Source organism: Pelophylax lessonae (genome assembly GCF_965119305.1).
Source record: "Pelophylax lessonae genome assembly, chromosome: 2".
NCBI classification, from domain to species: domain Eukaryota; kingdom Metazoa; phylum Chordata; class Amphibia; order Anura; family Ranidae; genus Pelophylax; species Pelophylax lessonae.
In genome coordinates this window covers 640,320,670-640,344,420 of record NC_138769.1, presented here as the reverse complement: position 1 = coordinate 640,344,420, position 23,751 = coordinate 640,320,670, and the positions used below count along the sequence as shown (strand labels likewise).

The 23,751-nt window shown below is 44.9% G+C and overlaps 1 protein-coding gene across 1 annotated transcript; it reads left to right on the top strand.

Annotated features, from left to right (window-relative positions):
• The first annotated feature begins 3,953 nt into the window (after window positions 1–3,953).
• Window positions 3,954–23,109, top strand: ZAR1L (zygote arrest 1 like). The gene is made up of 4 exons (XM_082247345.1): window positions 3,954–4,487; window positions 8,734–8,826; window positions 21,482–21,556; window positions 22,831–23,109. Exons 1-4 carry the CDS (start codon window positions 3,966–3,968, stop codon window positions 22,972–22,974), a joined length of 834 nt encoding a protein of 277 aa, XP_082103471.1. The 5' UTR covers window positions 3,954–3,965; the 3' UTR covers window positions 22,975–23,109.
• Window positions 23,110–23,751: the final 642 nt, after the last annotated feature.

The window sequence follows — 23,751 nt, the reverse complement described above, 5'->3', positions numbered from 1 at the left end:
TGATGGACTGGCCAAGCATGCCTCCAGACCTAAACCCTATTGAGCATCTGTAGGGCATCCTCAAATGGAAGGTGGGGGAGTGCAAGGTCTCTAACATCCACCAGCTCCGTGACGTCATCATGGAGGAGTGGAAGAGGACTCCAGTGGCAACCTGTGAAGCTCTGGTGAACTCCATTCCCAAGAGGGTTAAGGCGGTGCTGGAAACAAAAACGGTGGCCACACAAAATATTGACACTTTGGGCCCAATTTGGACATTCTTACTTAGGGGTGTACTCATTTTTGTTGCCAGTGGTTTAGATATTAATGGCTGTGTTATTTTTTAGGGGACAGCAAATTTACACTGTTATACAAGCTGTACACTCACTACTTTACATTGTAGCAAAGTGTAATTTCTTCAGTGTTGTCACATGAAAAGGTATAAAATATTTACAAAAATGTGAGGGGTGTACTCACTTTTGTGAGATACTGTATCTTGGAGTGATATATACAGGTGCATTTCATAAAATTTGAATATCATCAAAAAGTTAACTTATTTTAGTAATTCAATTCAAAAAGTAAAACTATATTTTATATAGATGCGTTACACACAGAGTGATATATTTCAGGCTGGGTTCACACTTTTTACAGCTGCGGCTCATAGCAGGGGGTCCGGTGCATCGCTGTTCTCCATTTCAGGGACGAATCCGGCCCGAATTTTTGCCTGAGTTCGGACCTGAAATGGAGACAAGGACACACAGGACCCCGTGTAATCCACTCCACAGCCACCACAGAGATGTGTGAACTGGCCCCATTGAGACACACTCTCCTGTCAAGGAAACCCGCACCCATCGGCACTAATGTGAACCCAGCCTGAAGCATTTGTTTCTTTTAATTTTGATGAATATGGCTTACAGCTAGTGAAAACCCAAAATTTAGTATCTCAGAAAACTTAAATAATACATAAGACCAAAAAAAAATGTAAAATGAATATAGAAATGTTGGCTTACTGAAAAGTACTGTATGTCCATATACAGTATAGTATGTACTCAATACTTGGTCGGGGCTCCTTTTGCATGAATTACTGCATCAATGCGGCGTGGCATGGAGGCGATCAGCCTGTGGCTCTGCTGAGGTGTTATAAAAGCTCAGATTGCTTTGATAGCGCCTTCAGCTCCTCTGCATTGTTGGGTCTGGGGTCTCTCATCTTCCTCTTGACAATGCCCCACAGATTCTCTATGGGGTTTAGGTCAGGCGAGTTTGCTGGCCAATCAAGCACAGTAACACCTTGATCATTAAACCAGGTACTTTTGGCAGTGTGGTCAGGTGCCAAGTTCTGCTGGAAAATGAAATCAGCATCTCCATAAAGCTGGTCGGCATAGGGAAGCATGAAGTGCTCTCGAATTTCCTGGTAGAGGGCTGCGCTGACTTTGGACTTGATAAAACACAGTGGACCAACACCAGTAGATGACATGGCTCCCGAAATCATCACTAAGTCCCGGTTCACACTTCTGCAATGCGGGAACGCTGCGAATATGCAGCGTGATCCCGCATCGCATCTGCACCCCTGGCAGTTCACACTGCCATATACGATATGCAGGGGGTGTCAATTAAAAGTTAACGACACCCCCAGTTGAGATCGCATATCGCAGTGCGATCTGCAAGTTTGTACAGAATCGGATTGCACTAGTGTGAACCACCATGCGATCCGATTCTGCTGCGTATAAAAAAAAGGGTCATGTGCGTGTTTAGTGCGATTGCGGTGCGAATTCAGCTATACAAACTGTATGGCTGAAATTTGCACCGCACAGAGATCGCATGTAATTTAGCAGCAGTGTGCTCCGAATTACATGCGATCTCTGTGATCGCACTAATGTGAACCGGCCCTGACTGTGGAGATGTATAAATAAGTGTATTGGAGTGGAATAATTATATATAGTGGAGTGATATATATATATATTTGAGTGATCTATAAATAAATGTATTGGAGTGATATATTTATATAAATATATTGGAGTGATCTATAAATAAGTGTATTGGAGTGGAATAATTATATATAGTGGAGTGATATATATATATATATATTTATATATAGGAGTGATCTATAAATAAGCGTATTAGAGTGGAATAATTATATATAATGGAGTGAGATATATATATTGGAGTGATCTATAAATAAATATATTGGAGTGATCTATAAATAAGCGTATTGGAGTGGAATAATTATATATAATGGAGTGAGATATATATATTGGAGTGATCTATAAATAAATGTATTGGAGTGATAAGCAGGGCTGCTGTTAGAAATCGCGGGGCCCCGTACAGACTAACTGGCAGGGCCCCCCCAAGAAAATATTAAAGATATATTTAGCTAAAATTACAACAAAATCACTATTAGCAGACACAAATAAAGCATAACTCACATAATTCCTGCTAAATCTAAAAAAAAAACTATGTTAAATAAAAAAGAAGATGAGAAAGATATACAGGCTGGGCAGTTGGAGCTCAGGGATCAGAGAGACAGAGAGAGAGAAACAAAGTTACAATTTACAAATAAACTCCTGAGCAGAGATAAGTGCTGGGAGGGGGGGGGGGGCCCACACAAGGGAGGGGAAATAGTGAGGGACAACTGTCTCTTTCTCAACAGATAAAAGCTGATAGCAGAGAGAGGGACAGATCAGATTCAGGTGCTGGAGGAAGATTTCTGTAATTGTTGTCCATCACTAATCCCCCTCTCTGTGTGGGCCCCCCTGTGTGCTCGGGCCCCCTACAAGCGGGCTGGTGGTCCCCCCTATCAGCGGCCCTGAGTGATATAGTTATATAAATATATTGGAGTTATCTATAAATAAGTGTATTGGAGTGGAATAATTATATATAATGGAGTGAGATATATATATCGGATTTATCTATATATAAGTGTATTGGAGTGGAATAATTATATATAGTGGAGTGATACATATATATATATTTATATATAGGAGTGATCTATAAATAAGCGTATTAGAGTGGAATAATTATATATAATGGAGTGAGATATATATATTGGATTTATCTATAAATAAGTGTATTGGAGTGATATATATATATATATATATATATATATATATTGGAGTGATCTATAAATAAGTGTATTGGAGTGATAAAGTTAACTACATATATTGGAATGATCTATACATAAGTGCATTGGAGTGGAATAATTATATATTGTGGAGTTATATATAGGAGTGATCTATAAATAAGCGTATTTTAGTGGAATAATTATATATATTGGAGTGATCTATAAATAAGTGTATTGGAGTGATATATTTATATATACTGTATATATATTGGAGTGATCTATAAATAGGCGTATTGGAGTGGAATAATTATATATAATGGACTGAGATATATATATTGGAGTGATCTATAAGTGTATTGGAGTTATATAAATATATTGGAGTGGAATAATTATATATAGTGGAGTGATATTGGAATAATTATATATAGTGGAGTGATATATAGGATATATATATATATATATTTATATTGGAGTGGAATAATTATATATAGTGGAGTGATATTGGAATAATTCTATATAGTGGAGTGATATATATTTATATTGGAGTGGAATAAGTATATATAGTGGAGTGATATTGGAATAATTCTATATAGTGGAGTGATATATATTTATATTGGAGTGGAATAATTCTATATAGTGGAGTGATATATATTTATATTGGAGTGGAATAATTCTATATAGTGGAGTGATATATATTTATATTGGAGTGGAATAATTATATATAGTGGAGTGATATATATTTATATTGGAGTGGAATAATTATATATAGTGGAGTGATATATAGGATATATATATTTCTATTGGAGTGCTCCTGACCCCGGCGTTGCCCTCTCCCTCTGTCCCGGGCGGCGGTGATTAGTGATGATCCTCAGCTGTTCCGCACATTGATAATCTCCGCTCCCCGCCCTCCTCGCTCACACTCAGGACAGGGATGGCGGGGTTCATGTACTCTCCGTACAGCGCCTACCAGCACTACATTCCCCCGGTTCCGCAGCCTTCCGCCCGGAACAAGCAGGGCAGCTGGAAGTCCGGGAAGAGCTCGGAGCCCACCGACTATCTGGACAACCTGCAGAGAGCCCAGCTGAAAGCCATCCTGTCCCAGGTGAACCCCAACCTCACCCCCCGCCTGCGCCGGGCCAACACTAAGGAGGTGGGGGTGCAGGTGAACCCGCGGGTGGACACCGGAGTACAGTGCTCTCTGGGGCCCCGCACCCTCCGGAGACCCCCTCCACCACCTCCGCCCCCTGAGGCTGTGCGGTTCACCCGCCCTCTTGCCGTCTATTCCCCGGTACTGGAGCGCCGCCTCCTCTCTCTGCGTCCAACCGACTACAAGAACGGCCAGAGCGAGGAGCGCGGGGCGGAGCAAGAGGAGAGCGAGGCGGAGCTAGAGGCAGAGCCAAGCGGAGAGAAGAGCGGAGCCGACAGAGAGGAGCTCAGGAGATCCGCTTTCCAGGTATTAGTACACCGGCTGGGACTAGATTTACGAAACCCTACTGCACCCCATTCCCCAGGAAATACCCTGAACCCTAGTATCCATCTTCCAATAGGATTGGATGGGCTAATCCCACTGAATATACCCTAGTCACCCCCCCTCAACCCAAGTAGCCTTCACCCTGCATTAAGACTAGATGGGCTTACCCAACTGCACCCCCCCCCCCAACTGCACACCCCCCCTTCCTCCCTGCAACCTAGGCAGGGCCGGTGCCAGGATTTTTGTGTGCATTTTGGTGCCCCCCCCACCACCCGAACCCCAGACAGCAGCTCTGCCAGGAGGATGGGAACCTGTCTGAGCCCCTTCATCAGAACCCACAGAATTCCCCTTTATATTGTAATGGGAAACTCTGATGTAAAGGGGCTCTGGGCACCCTGTTTTAAGGGGGAACACTGGCAACTCCGATAAAAGGGGTCTCTGACAGCCCCCCCCTTACATCAGGGTTCCTCTTTGCACCAGAGTTTGGAGAGTTCCCCTTACAATATATCAGTGTCCCGAATACATCAACGCCAAAATATTTTGCTATACAAAAAATTAGGTGCACTGTTCCTTTAAATTGTTTTCAATGCTATCAAAGTGTTTTCAAATTTCAAAAAAAAATTGCAGTAATACAAAATATCTTACATAAGCAAACAGAGCCAAAGAAAGAACATCCATCATATAAGTATGAACCACAAGAAAGTGCAATGTGATTATCAAGGATAATATATGTGCAAAGTGCTAGTGCAATAAGTAATATGCATAAAACATACATTTCATCTAAAAAGTCCAATAAAATTGTGCCGTGATAAACGTGTGCAGTTCCACTGCAAGCTGTTTGCACCGACTTCAGTGTAACATCACCAAGGCAAATCGCATACCATTGGCTTACCAAACTTTTGAGGTCATATGTGCTTGTCGTCTGCCGGATATTTGCAGCCACTTTACTCAAAAAGCAACAATGCAGGCATGATGGCTTTCTCCAAAAAGCGGCCTTTCACCACTATGTCCAGTGCCAACCACCGGAAACTATAAAGCACTCTATATAGTGCATTAGCAGGAAAAACTGCTGCTTTATGAAAGCAATGTACTTACAGCAAACTTTACAAGGATAAAGAGACAAATTGTTTAATTGGCTTGGTAATGCACTATAGCGTGCTTTATTCTTTGCATATACGGAGTTTCCTGTGGTTGGTACTGGACATGAGATAGTGTTGAAAGGCCGCTTTTTGGAGAAAGACATTATACCTGCATTGTTGTTTTTTGAGTAAGTGGGTGCAAATATCCAGCAGATGACAAGCACACATGACCTCATGATTTTAAGGACATAATTTTTGGTTCGCAAATGGTGTGTGCTTTTACGTGATGTCACACGGAAGTTGGTGCAAATAGCTTGCATTGGATCTGCACAAGTTTATGACACAATTTAATTGGACTTTTTGTATGAAAGGTATTTATTGCACTTTGGAACGTACATATATTAATCTCTATGTATCAATCACATTGCACTTTTTAGGGCTCTTTCACACAGGCGGACTGTTTAGATCTGCCTGTCTTTTTTTTTTTTTTTGCGGATCTGAACGGTCCCTCCCCCCCCCCCCCCCCCCCCCCCATGCATCTCTATGGGGCATCGGATGTCAGCGGAGACATGTCTGCTGACATCCGATGCGTCAAATCTGGACGGATGGAAACCCTATTTTTCCATCCGTTCAGGTATCGGATCGGATGAGAGCGGACAGGCGGTCCGCTCTCATCCGATCCCCCATAGAGAGCAGCGGGGGCTGTGACACCTCCCTCTTCACACTGCAAGCGGAGACGGAGCTGTCATCCGCCGGCTCAACTGGGATCGCGGATCGATCCCCGCTGAGCAGCACGGATCCGCCTACGGAGGCGGACCGTGTGAAAGAGCCCTAAATGAGCAGTCTAATTGGATCCACCTGTCTGTCTTTCAGGTGGATCCAATTAGACCCTCTATTCTCTTGGAGCAGCGGGTGTAATCGCCAATCTAATCTGCTCTACTAAAAACAATTGGAAATTGATCTGTTCCCCTCCATCTGGCTGAATTGGATCACATTGCAGGTTGGTGTAAACGGTGAGCAAAGTCTGTTTACACCTGACTGCCCATAGAGCAGGGTGGGCTCTGTCCCACTGTGCCCAGTGGGGATCTGCTCACAGATCACCCCCCCTGAGCAAAGCAGAGCCCCCACTGCCCCATCACTCTTTCTCCCTTGTTCTATCTCTCCTTATCTGTCCTCTATTCCCCATGTGTTCACCCTAGAGAGGGTCCTCATGTACATGCAGTAGGCTGTATAATAAAAGTACGCAGTCAGGCATTTAATCCATGCCCTACCTTCCCGCCAAGGATCGTCATCTGTACCATAGCAGCTCCTGTGCCTGCTGGCACTGCCCCCTGGTCTCACTCGGCTCCTCCCCCCTGGTCCCAGGCTCCCTCCTATCTTAACCACTTCAATATTGGGCACTTTCACCCCCTTCCTGCCCAGGCCAATTTCCCCCTTTTAGCGCTGTTGCATTTTGAATGACAATTGCGCGGTCATGCAACACTGTACCTAAACCAAATTTATGTCCTTTTCCCCCCACAAATAGAGCTTTCTTTTGGTATTTTATCACCTCTGGGTTTTTTCCTTTTTGCTAAACAAATAAAAAAAGACCGAGAAAGTTTGAAAAAAAAAAAAAAAGTTTTTTTGTTATACAATTTTGTAAGTAAATACGTTTTTTCCTGCACTGATGGGCGGCACTGATGGGGAGGGCAATGGGGGGGCTCCCTGAACCTAGGTTTAAGTTTTGGTATTCACCTATCAAGGGAACTAGGTGGATTAACTCCCACTGCACCACTTTCTCCCCCCTCCTACTGGACACCCAAGTATCCTTTACCCACCAACAGGCCTACATACCCTGACCCCGATGCACCCACCTGTAAGCTCCCCAGTATCCTTCACTCTGCAATGACTAGATGGGACTAATCTAACCTACATCCTGCACTCCCTGTTCAGGCTCTGGTGTTAACTGTGTAATAAATAAGACTAGATGGATGGACACCCAACTGGACTCCCTACTCCATCCACTGGAGATGACCAACCCAAACTGCAACCCCCTTTCCTTCATCCTACTGTATGACTAGATGGACTATACTGACTAATCCCCTTCCTGGAAACATCCCTCACCTTGAAATGGAGCTAATCCAACTGTCCCCACTGGACCCCCCCCCCGGGTGGAATTGTAGTGGAGGAAGCAGGACACGGTGGGGCAGATGTATAGTGGTTAAGGGGGGCAGGTGGTATTGGCACAGCTAGAACTATCATTCTTAGTATGAATAAAATGAGTCGTAACGCTTTCCTGTGTACAGGACAATCTTACTAGGAGTCAGTGAGAACTGAGTATCTGGTATGGACTCTCTGGCCTCAGTGCTGAGGTCAGTCACCTTACCTTGGTTCATTGGTGGCACATACCTTTTGATTTCTTAAATGGTAATCACCCAGTGCCCATCATGAGTTATCATGGGGTGGCCACGCTGACATGCATGCACAGGCCGCTGTCCGGAAGCTGGTCAGGTATCATGGGTAATGCTGGAGCAAATGCATGTAGATGGTTGGACAGTGCACAAATTTGACTAATGACACTTTTCCACTGCAAGTACTGGCTCGACTCCACTCGGCCCTGCTTGGTTTGGTTTTCCACTGCATGGTACGGTGTTGGAACGGTTCGCTACGGTTTGCTTTTCCACTAATAGTAAGTGGGTGGGATAACAACAATTCTCTGACCAATCAGTGGCTAGTAGTGACAAACAGTCAAGGCTGCATGCAAAGGATTGTGGGATATGGTACTGGTACTGCCCTCTTGGAACCACAACCGAGGTGTTACTGTTTAAGCGAGCGGAACTGTTCGGTTTCATGCAGTGGAAAAGCGCCATAAATTCTCCTCCTCCCAATGGTGAGGGCAGTGGGTGGGGGGTTTTGGAGTCCTGGTGCCAACTTGTAAAGTGGGGCTCTGTGCATTCTAAAACATGGCATGTGCTTATTAGCCTTGTCTGAAACTTTACAATTAGAAGCCGAAATAAAATTATCTTTGCATCAAATTCTTTGGAAGGATCCTAATTTGGAACTCGTGTATGTAATCCTTTTGGGGCTTGTCTAAACTAATGTTGGTATAAAAAAAAATGGGTTTAGTTCTCTGCATGTGGCTTTATCAATGCTATGTGTTTGTCTTTCAGTTCTTGGAGCAAAAATATGGTTACTTCCACTGCAAAGACTGTAAAACGCGATGGGAGAGTGCATATGTCTGGTGCATTTCTGGAAGCAACAAGGTGAGTCCATTGATGTCAGAGATTGCATAACAAAAATGGAATCCCTGTTAGGCAAAGTTCACATGTAGGCGTTTTGGAGCGTTTTTCAGCTCTAAGGATCAGCTCAAAAAACGCCCAACAAGACAAATCCTATTCATTTCAATGACCCCTGGTCACATCGGAGCGTTCCGACGCCTTGAGCAAAACGCCCAACGCACCAAAAAGTAAATTGGCTTTTTGGGCAGATTCCAGTGTTTGCATTAAGTCTATGGGGCAAAAACGCCTGTAAAGGCGATACATAGCGGTTTACCTGTAAAACTCAAAACGCCTAGATGTGAACGTAGCCTTAATAGGCTGCCAGTCTTGTGTATATTCCCATCGCACTTTCCTGGCTCACAGGGCTCATCAGTAATGGGTGCTATAGCCACTACCAGCTGGATACTAGATGCATCACGGATCAATGCACATTTGCCAGTGCACCATGGATCTTTATATGTAGTCCAAAGCTTTTTTTGCAGAAGGGTCACATAACTAAACAAGTGCAAGTGATTTTCTGCATAAGGGACTGTTTGAGGATCCATGGTATGCTGGCAAATGTGTATTGATCCTTGATAAGCCTTGCCATACACTGTTAGAATCTCGGCCAGTTCAGCAGGTACCAGCTGAGATTCAAATCATTAATGGGCAGACTGAATGTACCAAGTTGATCGCTCCACTTTGGTACAACCAGCCTGCTGGATTCCCTTGCTATTTATTGCTAGCAGCTATGGCAATAATAGGGGGGATGTCTGTCTTCCTCCCAGGGGGGATGGCTGTCTTTCCCCTCCCCCCCCCCCCCCCCCCCAGCTGGAAAGAATGTCAGTGTGCCTCTCCCCCCAAAAGTCTACACCTGGATTGAGCTGGCTATCTGGTTACTGCATCCTCGGGGCACCAGTATCGGCTGTCCAGGGGACATAACTCCGGCCGATAGAGCAAACAGGTGTCCCACGCTGCTGGAGAAGCTAGATGGTGGTGGGTGTAACTTCTGAAGCCTAATGGCACTTCCAGTAATGCGCTTCCAGTCTACAGCCATCTTGGCAGTTGGGCAATAGAGTGGGCAACTTCTGCTTGATGTCGCTTCTGGGCAGCGGTGCAAATTTCAAAAATAAGAGAAAGATGGATGGGCTTGTAGCATCCTAGGATACCAGGAGAGCAGATGGCAGTGCAGGTACACCCACCAACCTGCATGGGGTCAGCTGGGGACAGGGCTGGAGCTGTGTAGGAAGCGGTGAAAAGGCCCCTATGCAGGGGGTTCTTTCTGAGGCTTACCATATTGGATGCTTCCCTGCCCTGCAGATTCTGCCTGTCGGTACAGCTCCAAGGTAAGCTGGAAAACTCTGGAGTCTCCCCTGTTTTTACCTCACTACAGTTATTCATGTTTGTGTATGGCAACCGCCTGTGTCACTGGGTCTTTGTGGTTATTTGCTGACCCCAGAAGAGAAAAGGGCAAAGACCAGCTGCAAGGCATGTCTCTTGGTCACAGGTTTCCTCCAGAACGGAAAAAACCATTGTGCCAAAAAGGCATCAACAAATGGTTGCCAAGGAATCCCAGGGGTTCCTTAGACATGCTCAACTCCTTCAAGAAGGAAATAAGGAGCATGATTGGGCCCCCTACATTCGGCCATAGGAAAGCTTGAGGTTCCAGCAAGACCAGCACCCCATCTACCAGCAAGCCACAAATTCCCTTGTGCAGCAGGGAAGAGGTGGACCCAGCGGAGCAGGAAACCAATTCAGATAGCCTGGAATCCAAAGACTGCCTATGCTCTGACTCAGATGACGAAGACCTAGCATCAGAAGGCACGCTTTTTCACTCAGAAGACACTGACAATTTAGTAAGAGCCATAACAGATACACTAGGTATAAAGGAGCAAAAAGTCGCAGAACTGTCCTTTACGCGATAAGATGTACAAAAGCTTACAACCTAAAAAACCAAGGAACATTTCCGGTACATGAGACTCTGAAAAAACAGTCAAAGAATGGGAAGAGCTGGAAAAGAAGCTTTTTATAGTCCAGCTGCAGTTAAATGTAGATACCCTTTCGCAGAGGAAAATAAGAAATTCTGGGCAAAATACCCTAAAGTAGATTCCTCCCTTGCCAGAGTTCTAAACCAGTCCGAATTGGCTTTTTGAACGACTCTGGGACCCTCAGTGATCCCATTGATAAAAAGAAGCACTTCTAAAAAGAGCTTGGGAAGCAGGAGCAGTGAATCCAAATCCAGCTATAGTTTCCACCTGCACAGCCAGGGCCTTTGTTAGTCTGACGTAGCTGCAAGAGCTGCTAGGACACAGTTCCACCCCCCCCCCCCCCCCAAAGAATTCATAAAAACCATACCCACACTAACCTGAGCAGCAGCATTTCTTGTGGATGCTTTGGCTTAATCTGGAGGGTATCAGCCAGGACCACATGCCTAATTTGGCCAGAAGAGCCCTGTGGATGAAGTTGTGGGGAGGTGACATTGCTTCTGAAGAGATTATGCGGCATCCCTTCGCAGGTGAGTTACTGTTCGGACCCAACTTGGAAACTGTTCTGGACATAACCGCAGCCAAAAATAGTGTTTCCTCAACAAAAAGCATGGGAAAGCACCCTTTGTTCAGTCCACGAGATTTAATAAAGAAACTGAACCAAAGAAGGGCTGGACAAAACAAAGGCAAGGGAGACTTTATCAAGACTTCCATTCCAAGAAACCGAAAGCAATGACTGGCGTCCTTTGCTCATCAATGGAAGAAAAACGCAAAACAGATTGGTTCTCTGTACGAAAAGCATGTTACTCGCTAGTTTTCAAATCATTCCCCCCAAACCAAGTACCTTGTGATGACAATCCCAAAAGGCACAGACCAAGCAGAGACCTTCCTTTCTGAATTAGAAAATCTAATCAAACGAAAAATTATTTTATGTACCACCGGTAGACAGTTTATTCGCACATTTGCAAGGAAGAAGCCATTAGGCAAGCTAAGACTCATACTAAACCTCAAACCACTCAACCAAAAGATAAGGTACAAGAGATTCTGGATGGAGTCCCATCTATTCAGTCAGGAATATTCATGGCCACAGTAGATATGCTGATAGTCCTTTAAAGATACCTAAGATTTGCAGTATACAGCTACTTTTTTTTTTTTTTTCTCCTGCACCCAGGATCAGGATCTTATTGAAAATAATGGCAGAAGCACTAAAAAAAACTGACAGCAAGGCATAGGCGTTTGTGTCAGCAAACAGACTGGAAGCCAATCTGCACAAGAGCATCTCTTGCTTGCAAAGCTTGGGATGGAATGTGAATAAAGAATTGCAATTAACCCCCAGCCAGATTGTCATATACTGTACTTGGGCTAGATGCAAAAGTTACCAAGATTTTCCTGACGGAGGATAGCCGAAGATCAAGGAAGCAATAGTATCCCTGACAGGCCAAATTCACCAGATGGGGCATGGTAATGTTGGGACTGACGTCCTGAATCCTGGTCATCACCTGGGCACAGCTCCATATGAGACCTTTACGAAATCATTCTTGCCCGATGGGATGGCAACTCCTCATCCTTAGACAAATATTCATTACTTGTTCAATCCAGAGTGCTCCAGTGGTGGCTCAGCCTGCTAATTTACCTTGAGGGACACAGACTGATACGGTGCAGATCACTTCGATGACAGCACTTTTTGGGTTGGGGAGCACCTATGGTGGATCGCTGTGTACAAGGAACATGGACCCCCTACTGGTCTCAAGCATCCTCAAACATGAGGGGATTTAAAGCAGTAGAGGAGGTGCTAAAAGCTTTCCAAGCGGCCATTCAGGGCAAAGTCTGGATTTAATCCGACAACGCCACAACTGGCATACCTGAACAGACAAGGGGGAAACCATCTACTTGTCTAATGGATCTGATAAACACTGTCATGGGGTGAGAAACATCAGATATATCTAAAGGAAACTGACAACACTCTTGCAGACTTAAGCCGAAACCTAAAACTGATGGAAATGTTAGGATTTTTTTAAAAAAAATTGTGGGTGCCCAAGTGGATCTGTTTGCCCAAAACTTCTCCCTACCCCCCCCCCCCCCCCACAGATGGGAACAGAGTAGCTGTGTCCAACCAAATCTGGGCTCCCCAACTGTTATGCATCTCCCCCCCCCCCCCCCCCCCAACTGCCGTAATACCAAAGCTGGTACAAAGATCAAGGTAGAAAGGCAGCAGTGATAATTATTTCACTACCATCGGCCTCAGACCATGGTTCAGTCACTCAAACCTCAGTTCCAAACCACATCAGGCTGGCCGAAAACACGCTCATAAATTTTTTGACAAGGGCCAGACTCCTGAAGTTCTGAAGCAGAACTCTGACATGGGACCTCTCCACACCCTTTGAACTATTGGAGGAATGCTCAGATAAGTACCTTTTTACTCTAAAACGGCACTCCTGGTGGTGCTTCTGTCAGCAAGGAGTCAGTGAAATACAGGCTTTAGTAGAGCCAGTGCTGTGGGGATCTTCACATGAGAGCTGTTGGGGTGGGGGGGAGGGGGGGGGCAGTGATTTGAATGAGGCTTTTCCTTTTTGGTTTGTATCTCAGACAGAAAGATGGTAATTACTATCTGCAGTAGGACATGGCCAAAAAACTGACCGGTGTTAATTGCTGTAATCCAAGCTAAAAATTGGATCTATACATGCAGAGAAATAGACTACCTCCTTTTTTTTTTTTTTTTTTTTTTTTTAAACACACCAGCTTCACAATTTTGCATGTAGGCTAGCATTGCTATGGTGCAGGGCAGTGATGGTACAAATCTTTCTGCATTGTACAGTACTATGAGTGTCATGGAGATTGACTCTTGTGCAAGGTTTTTCCCAGTCCATCTTTCAGGACCGCATGAGTGGATCCAGTTACTAAAACAAAGCCTGAGCCTCAATTCTAGTCAAACTAACCCCATGTTTCTCAAGCCCAACATAGAATACGAGAAATGTACTATTTTTCTGCAGGCCTTTGTGTTTCAGTTTACTTGGGTCCTATGCCATGCAGTGACAGTGGGCCTGATGAGCTTGGTAGCAGGGTTTTGTGGGTGGAAGAAAGTGTTATCAAATCTGTCACTTTTCTTTCTTGCTTTCACCAGTTAAACCATGCCCAGTGAGCTTTGTCCTCTGCGGGATGCAGAGGTAAAGTGGCTTTGTGTAGCAGGTCCTGTGGCAGGGAGCAGATTTGTGAGTTCAATCAGTCCCTGTGCGGTGGGGATGCATTTCTGTAGTGCCAGTGACATGGTTCTGGTCCACTGTCATCCTTGGACCAGATGTACTCTAGTGGTCTGCAGAATGCCAGTATGTGACTTTGTGCTGGAATCTCCCAAATGCTTAGAGGGGATCTGCAGGCAGACCTTCCCCCAAATTTTTAAAATGTGCACCTTTCTGCCATGGAGTCAGATCCTGCCATTGTGAGACCATCTCTGCTTTAGGTTCAGACTCTCCCATCTGTCTTTTGGGGTTGTGTTTTTTTTTTTTTTTTTTTTTTTTTTTTTTTTTTAAATGCCCCCATTTCTAGGCATAGCACCTTGAGTAAGGGCATGTGGCATCATGTAGCATTTACTTCCTGGAATCCATCAGCAATTGGCTCAGGCATGGAGGAAAGAGGGTAGGCTTGGCTGGAAAACCCCCTTTCTCTGCTCCCCTCAAGATGGCATAGGCAGGCAATGGTCTTCCTAGTCTTTGGCTCCATGTCTCTCCTGCTCTCCATTGCAGCTAATCAAGCACCGATCATGCTTTGCTGCTTCTCAGGCTATAGTGACAGGTAACGACTGTTCCAAACGTAGAAGCAATTTTAAGACTCGCTGATTTGTAAGAGGGCGTCTAAGCTCCTTTTGCTCAATGTTGGGGCATTTGCTTCTGCAAACCCAGATATTTTTGTAGCAGCAGTGACATGACTGCTACCCCAACCTGCACTAAAAGCAGGTGGCTACAAGACTCGTAAATCTTAAACAAGAGCACTTCTAGAAGCTTCTGCACAGGTCAGTGTACTGCTGGATTAGTTTACAAACCTGGAAGAATAAATGATCAACAACATTTTTGCATGCTCTTGTATTTAGACCAGCTTTTCCCAGCTGGGTTCTATGAATGCTGGGGTATGTCCAAAGCTTGCTACAAAGTTTCATTAACAATTTTTGCCATGGGGATAGAACGGCCCCCTAAGTGAAATGTCCAAATTGGGCCCAATTGGCCATTTTCCCTCCCCAATGTCATGTGGCTTGTTGGTGTTACAAGGTCTCATTGTAAATGGGGAGCAGGTGTTAAATTGGGGGGTATCGCTCTCTCATACTGTCACTGGAAGACCGGTTCCACTCAAAACAGGCTTCACCACGGTTGACCAAAAGTTGAATGTACATGCTCAGCTTCCTACCCAGAGGTTGCCTTTGTGAAATATGAGTGCTGCCAGCATTGGTGCAGAGGTTGAATGGGTGGGGGGGTCAGCCTGTCAGTGCTCAGACCATATGCTGCACACTGAATCAAATTGGTCTGCATGGCTGTCCCAGAAGGAAGCATCTTCTAAAAAATGATGCACTTTTTTTTTTTTTTTTTTTTTTTTACCCTGAAGACAGACAAGGACATGGATTACTGGATCCATGTCTTGTGGTATGAGACCAAGAAACTTATATTGGTTCAGTGGTGGCAACCAGGTGAGTACAAAGACAAGTGTCTCTTGCCTACAGTCAAGTGTGGTGGGAGGGTCATGGTCTGGGGCTGCATGAGTGCAGCCGGCACTGGTGGGAAGCTACAGTTCGAGGGGACCCCCCCCCCCACCCGGAGACTGGGCTGCAGGGCAGTATTCTAACAGAACGACCCCAAACGCACCTCCAAGTAGGGTTATGGGGTGACGTGTTGCGTCCCTTCCGCCAGTTGGCGCGCAGGTGGAACGCAATTGGCGGCCCTGCTATTTGAACAGAGCTCTAAACTTTGAAACACAATTTTTTTTGCACTTTTAAATCGATATACTACACGATGGAAGTCCTTTGTTGGTTTGTTCCCTCTGACAAGGTTTATCACTTGTGGTTTCTGGTGGGTTGGACTGCAACAAGGGGCCCTTTCCTGGCATGAGGGTTTCCCTCACCCAACCTTTTTTGGGACCAAATCTTGCCCCTGGTGAGTAGGTATCTTACCCATTGGTGGTGGACAAGAGCCTAAAGATCACAGTATAGCTTGCAGAGGATCCGGAGGAGATCCTTGTAAACAAAAAAATTGCACGTTTGATGCACTTTGTGGACATCTTAAACCCTTTACTGGTCTATAGTTTTTTATATTGGTATGGTACTTTATGAATCATTTTGTTAGTGAACAGATGGGTCCACCTGCAGGTTTCCTTGTTTGATATTTCCTCTATATATCAGCAGGACCCAAGCAGAGGGTCTCGATTCTTTAGCCCAGCCCTGGACCTTTTTGCTTGTTATGCCATCCGTCCCAGGGAAGATGTTTCTGTCCTTAAGCGCCGGCCCATTTCTGACACTTGTTTACAAGTTAATCAGGTTTTTTGCTAGAAAATTACTTATAAAAAAAAAAATGTATATAATATAATATAATTTTTTTTTTTTTTTTCCTCCTATTACAAGGAATGTAAAAATCCCATGTAATAGAAATATGCATGACAGGACCTCTTTAGAGATCTGGGGTCAAAAAGACCTCACATCTACACTACGTCATTTTCATGATGGAAAAAATGGGCTCTTTAAATCCATTGCTAGGAGACACCTTGCCCTCACTCAACTTCCTGCCTGTGAGGTACATGGACCAGATAGATTTCCCTGCTGCCAGTGGGTCCGGTAAGCTGGGGAGACGACCGGGAGAGGCACCTCTCCCGCCGCACCGTAAGGGTGATCCCACGGCAAATCCACCGCTGGGACCACCCTTATGTGAAAGGACTGCCCGCAGATTCAAAAAATCCCAGGGTTATGGCAGCTAATGTCAAGTACCGACGTATCTGCGGTGGGCGGTCTGGAAGTGGGTTAAACTTCTCCATGAGGGAATAGAGAAGGGGTTAGCAGCCAGTACCTGAGTCCAGGTAGCTGCTTTATCTGTTTCTGGAGAGACCTTAATCTCAGGAACCTCTTAAATCATTGGATTTTTTCAGGGCTTTGGCCAGGCCCATATCATTAAATCCCCCCCCCCCCCAATGGGATTTGTCTGTGGTTCTTCAAGCACTGACCAAAAAACCTTTTGAACCTTGAAGAGGCTACGATTAGGGATTGTACGTTAAAAGTAAGCCTGTTTGGTAGGAACTTCTGCTAGGAGGATCCGTGAGCTGCAGTCTGTCTAACATTGAGCCTTTCTTGTCGGTGTTCCCAGACTGGATGGTTCTGAGGACAGACCTGGGTTTCTTACCAAAGGTCTCGTTTTTTTTTCATATATCCCAGGAGGTAACTTTGCCCATTCTGCCCTTCTCCATCAGGTTCTAAGGAAAGCTTTTCAGTCAAGAGGGGTGTTGTATTTAGAGATCACAAGAGTTTAAAAAATCAAACTTTGTTTGTACCATTTTCAGTCGCGTAAAGGTTTAGGGGCTTCCAAAAATACTATAGCCAGGTGGCTTCGGTTGGCCATTAGAGAATCTTGTATAGCCTCAAGAGGATCCTCCTGTAGGTGTTGTGGCCCATTCAACCAGGGCGATAGCAACTTCCTGGGCGGGGAACAGGCAGGTGCTTCTCCAGGGCAAATCTGCAAAGCAGCCACTTGTTTTTCTACAGTCACTGTCATTGCAGGATGGATTTGCGGTCAGCAATGGAGCAATCCTTTGGCAGAAGGGTCCTGCAGGCTGTGGTCCTACCCTAGAGTAAGTACTTGCTTTATTATCTCCAGGTGCTGTCCTGAGAGACTATTTGGGAAACCCTTAGTTGGATGTAACAGTATTTCTAGGAGTCTTTCAGGACAGCACCAATTACTCTCCCCTTGATTGTATTTACTGTGGTTTTGTTGCGGTTATTAATATATTTCAGCATGGCTGGAGGTACTCTATAACTGAGGCCATGGTGGAAGGGGCCAGGCTTTAAAGTGACTGCTGCAGCGTTTCCTGGGAAATTGGGTGGAGCTTTGCACTCTCCAGTTGCGGTCCTGAAAGACACTCCTAGAAATGCCGTTACCGATAAGTCTAAGGTTGTTTTTATATTGCAAACCTCAAGACTGCCTTGCTAAAGAAGCTGAGGGTAAAGGTGATGGACTGGCCAAGCATGTCTCCAAAATGAGGTGTGTATGGAATCTGGAATCTATCTAAAAAAAAAAAAAAAAAAATAAAATAAAGGAACCCTTTTAAAAACCTCAGATCTCAATGGGGGGGAAAATGCGGATTTCTATACGGATATGGACTGCATAATGTGTTAAGAACAAAAGGATGCCACACTAGCAATAAATGATCAACCTACGGAGGGCTGAATTCAGACACCCTAAAAAACAAAGTGAGAAAATGATGCAGTAGGTTAGTCCATTTTGCTGAAATTTCATTGCAGCAACTCAAATGTTTGGTTTCCCCAGACCATCACTGACCCACCACCAAAGCGGTCATGCTTAACAATGTTAGGCCGCATAATGTTCTCCGTGGCTTCCCCAGACCCTTTCACGTGTGTCACATATGCTCAGGGTGAAGCTGCTCTCATCTGTGAAAAGCGCAGGGTGCCAGTGGTGGATCTGCCAATTCTGGTGTTCAATAGCAAATGCCAGTCGAGCTCCACGGTGCCCAGGAAGTGAGCACAGAGCCCACTAGAGGATGTTGGGCCCTCAGACCACCCTCATGTCTTTCTCATTGGTCCGTGACATTCACACCACTGGCCTGCTGGCGGTAATTTTCTAGGACTTTTGCACAAAGGAGCAAATACCAGTCCTGCTGATGGGGTTAAGGACCTTCTTTGGCCCTGTCCAGCTCTCCTAGAGTAACTTGGTCTCCTAGAATCTCCTCTATGCTCCTGAGACTGTGCTGGGAGACACCATAAACTTTCTGGCAATGGCATGTATTGATGTGCCACGTTGGAGGGGTTGGAATGCCTGTGCAACCCTCTATAGCAGTGGTCCTCAACTCCGGTCCTCAGGGCCCACTAACAGACCAGAGTTTAAGTATTACCTTGGGGAGATGCAGACTAGAGTACTGCAATCACTGAGCAGCAAATTATATCACCTGGGATGGATTTCAGTTATCTTGCAAACCTGGCCTGTTAGTGGGCCCTGAGGACCAGGGTTGAGGACCACTGCTCTATAGGGTCCAGGTAGATACATATTCGCCAGCACACCAAGGAACTTGCAAAAGCAGTCCAAAGACTTTATTCCAAATAAGATCACATCAGAAAAACAGTGCAACGTTTCAGAGCCGCACAGGACCCCTTCATCAGGCATGTGATCACATGCCTGACGGAAGGGGTCCTGTGTGGCTCCGAAAGGTTGCACTGTTTTTCTGATGTGATCTTTGGAATAAAGTCTTTGGACTGCTTTTGTAAGATCCTTGGTGTGCTGGCGAATATGTATCTACTTGTGACTGATCCATTTGCCAGCTGGTGATCGCTTCAGCACCCAGTACACACAAGCCTACAAACCAGGAAGGTGTGCAATAGGAATATGAACTATACTCTATAGTGTCCAGGTATCTCCTCCATGCTACCAGTAGTGACATTCTAGCCAAATGCAAAACTAGTGAAAAAGTCAGATGAGTAGGGGAAGAGATTTCAGTGGCCTCCACCAATCTAGTGCCCCTGTTAATCAGTTTCAGCTGCTTTTGGTGTTAATGAAATTCACAACCCCCTCTGCTAATTAACTGACCGGATCAATATCCTAGGCATTTATTTGGCTTGATGCTATACTCTGAAGTGTTTAGTCTTTTTAGTCTTTCTAACCACTAAGGAGCACAGTTTCTACCGGTTTCTCTAAGAAAGCTTAATTTGAGTGGGGAGGGTTAAGCCTAGTATACATACATAATCGGACGAAAAATGCTGCATATGATGTGATCAGTGGTACACAGCTTTTAAGAGACTATCACAACTATTTATCTGAAGAGACAAAGGTTTCTTGTACAATACCAGATCAAATTATTTTTAATCGTTACAGAAAAAACCGAAGAGCAAGACCATGCATGCTCGGGAGCTAAGCATGCATTACATTCTTTCCAAGTTTTTTTTTTTTTTTTTTTTTTTTTTTTTTTTTTTTTTTTTTTTTGTAGTACCTCCATTTTTGAGACTAGCATGCAAAAAACGTATGATCTGTCTTCTCTCACCGTGTATGGAGCTTTAGACCTCCATTTGTACAATGACTGATGGGGGGAGGGGGGATATTATGTAGCACTGCCCCCTAGGGGACTGCTGAGAATTGGATTTTCTGGATTCCCCTGGGTTACCCATAGCAACAGTCTGTAGAAACATCACTTTAGATGCTTGGCTCAGACAATGAACAGGGGGTTTGGTTTGTTTAATTTAGAACTGGGATGGGAAAAGGGATAATCCCAGCTATGAACTATGCACACATCTTTAAGGACAACTAGCTGTAGTGTGCAGCAAGGCTGCTGCTTCACCTTGCCACTGAAGTGAAGATAAAGAATATGATCCTGATTTTACTTTCTCTTCAGGGTCCTAACTTGACACCCCTTCTCACTTGCTGTGTATGCTAGCCCCTGTCCACTGACTTTCCACTACAGTGGTCCCCTTCCTGGGTAGACCCCTGGCAAGCTTCCTGGTATTTGGACACTTGTTTTCTCAAGTTTACTCTGCCTCCAAATCCGCTTGTCAGTATCCACTGGACCTCCTGGCTCAGCACCACACTTCTGGCTGACTGCCTGTGACCGCCTTCCATACAGACAGCCGTCACCCTCCTATGCTCCCTCTCCAGCATCCCCTCATTTTCCTCCAATATCTTTTGTTCCCCACTCTTTAATACACAGCACTCTATCGTCCTCTAGCAGTCACTTCTGTAACTGTTTAACTTTCTATTCTTTTCTTGCCCTCTCCCGAACTCCTTGGCATGCATCATGATCCTTTAGTGACAGTGAATTTAATTAGCCACCGGCACTCCCTTACAGTAACAGGAAGAACGGTTGGGTCTGGAGCTGAGCAGCTGAAAAGGCTTATGTGCTGAGCGCACTGGTCTGAGACTGCGAGGGCGGGGCCCGGTTCCAGAAGAAACAACCACCCACGCTACGCCACTGGGCAGGCACAGGCCAGCCCCGCCATGTTCCTCCAATCACAGGGTGCCTGCCGGCCATCCTGAGCCTGAAGATGGTGGCTGGAGAACAGGGGACACACCGTTGGGGAATATAAAGGTCAGACGGCCCCTCCAGCCACTGGCCGGGGACAAATCCCGGCACAGTAAGTTGGCGAGGACTGTCCCGTCAAAAATGGGACAGTTGGCAGCTATGCAATGGTGCACAGACCATCTTCTGTGTAGGCAGGTGTTAACTGTTTGGAATGTGCTGTATGTATAGTATGCTGCTGATATTATTGGTGTTACTGCTGTGGCATCTGCTATTTGCCCTGTTGAGGTTCCTGTAGTTTGGGGTATTTAGACAGAAAGGATGGGGCTCCAGGGCTTGTGACACCCATAAGCTGGGTAAAAGATGCCAGAATGGGATGCTGGACTATTAAAGGTGGGGTAAGTATAGAAGTTTTGCGTTTTAGACAAGATTGAGAATGTAAACTTTTTTTTTTTTTTTTTTTTTTTTTTTTGCAGGTATATTTTAAACAGCTATGCCGCAAATGCCAGACAGGTTTCAATCCTTACAGAGTGGAAGAGATTCAGTGTCAGGTAACTGGTCTTTTTTTTTTTTTTTTTTTTTTTTTTTTTTAATATCTAAACATGATAGTGGGGAAGGGGGGGGGGTGCTGGACAAGTTGACCCTGGATTTCTATTCATGGTACTGGTAGATTTGTTTATACAGCTACCTTTTTTATATCAGTTTTGAAAGATTTTAAAGGTATTTTAATAACCAACATATTACACGCCTGCTTTGCGCAGTGTGGGTTGTGTGGGGGTTTTTTTTACGGAGCAGCCCCAATCCTCTACAAGTCTCCTGCTGTTGCTCTGGCTAACCCAGGTCCAGCTGCTGCCTCTGAACCAGAGAGAGGGCAACAATGCTTCTCTGGTGCACAGCACTGGCTCGGATTAGTATACTGGGGGGGAAGCTGCATACTGAAGCATTTCTACAGCAACTTCTGCCTGTAGAAACTACTTTAAAATCAAAGGCTAAGCATATATCTGAATACCTGTGTAAGATGCAGGTTAGTGTCTTGCCTGTTGTGATCCAGGATCTGTGCTGTGTATAACACTATTGGACTGTCAGTGCAGAGCAGCATTCTTCATATGGTGGGCACCCAATCAGTCTTGACCTGGGTGACCATTATTCTGCCACTGCAGTTGGAGCCCTCTGACATTGCATCTCTCTCCTGTGATGTATTGACTGTGAAATGTATAGCACAAGCATCATGTAACAATCACGCGTTGCTGACTTGAGCTTTGCAGCTAACCTTCAGTTCTTAGGAGTGTAGTCGTGCGTGGTGATTACAGCATGTCCCAGTGTGTTCTCTTCTGGTGCCCTAAAAATTCACCTTCAGTCTGACTAAAGATTGAGTGTTGGCTTTAATTTTGCATTCAAAGCAGTATTGAATTTAAAAGCAAACCTTGATTATACTGCAAGCTTACCAATTCAAGAAGTGCTGTGGCCTGCTAGCAGCTTGTCGGTGGCAGTCGGCACTCACAAATGCTTTGTAAAAGTTTGCTGTTCACACTAGCTGAAGTCTTTGTGAAATGGGCCTAATGGCCCCAATGTTCTTGCAGATCTATGCCCAGAGTTCAAGGGGTAGCTCTTCTGGCACACAGGTGCCACATTCCTATGTGATGGCACCATAGTGCACTTCCAGGCAAGTTCATTTTAAATATTTCAATTAGCAGTTCTAATTCTGAATGTCATAATACTCGCCTTGCATGCTGCATTGGCTTTGACAGTGGCTTTTAGATTTTGCTTTTGCGCATCTGTAGTCTTGAGATATAGACTGATTTGCTCTTTCTTTCTCTTCTCTTAGGCTTGTTCAAAGTCTCGTTGCTCCTGTCCCCAAAAGAAAAGACACATAGATCTGAAGAGGCCTCACCGCCAGGAATTGTGTGGTCGCTGCAAAAACAAAAGGCTGTCTTGTGACAATACCTACAGCTTTAAATATATAGTCTGATGCGGAGCATAGCATTACTGAAGAGCACTTTGTTCAACTGCATGGCACTTTGTGGAGTTACTTGAGATGGCACTGAATCCTGGTTTTTGACCCCGGCACTGGAAAACGGACTGATTTTTGTATCTGTCTTGTAGTTTGGCAATATTTTGTATAATCTGTAAATAAAAGTTTCTTTGACAGTATATTTAGGCTTTTCATTAACCTCCCAGAATTCCTTCATGGCAGATTGAGTTGGGAGCTGTACTGCAGTCACCACATCCTCAGTGTAACAATGGCTCTTGCACCATAGGAGGTGGCATGTCAGAGCTAGGCTTTCATTTTCAATGGTTTTATTGAATATTTTAAAGCATCAACATTAGAAACGATGACAAAGTATCATTCAGTGGTACAGCCATCACTGCAACAAGCTGTAATAATCCCCAGGGCAAACAAAGAAAATACAGTATTTCCCCATATAACAATTCGGAGCTAGGCTTTCACCAGAAGGCTTGGTTTTATGCCAGAAAACAAATGCTGTCTTTAACTGCAGTAGAGCAATACAGCCAAGTGACCACCTTGCCCTCTGTAACTGGACAGGGTAAGACCACTTCCTCTTGTTTTGGCTGGTGGCGGGGTTAACTGTGCACAATATTTTTTTTCCCAATAAGTTTGTATTGGCAGTTCTATGACTATAGGAGGGGTGTAGTAGGTTTGACAGCCCATTTCGCAACCTAAATATGGATGTAACATGGTGCAAGAGATGGGAGCTGGCACTCTTTAGGGCAACTTTTTTGCCTG

Excerpts from the sequence above, each read along its gene's own strand:
- ZAR1L (XM_082247345.1), top strand. The coding sequence starts at position 3,966 with ATGGCGGGGTTCATGTACTCTCCGTACAGCGCCTACCAGCACTACATT. Across the intron at positions 4,488-8,733 it reads TCAGGAGATCCGCTTTCCAG|TTCTTGGAGCAAAAATATGG; the intron begins GTATTAGTACAC and ends TTTGTCTTTCAG. Across the intron at positions 8,827-21,481 it reads GCATTTCTGGAAGCAACAAG|GTATATTTTAAACAGCTATG; the intron begins GTGAGTCCATTG and ends TTTTTTTTGCAG.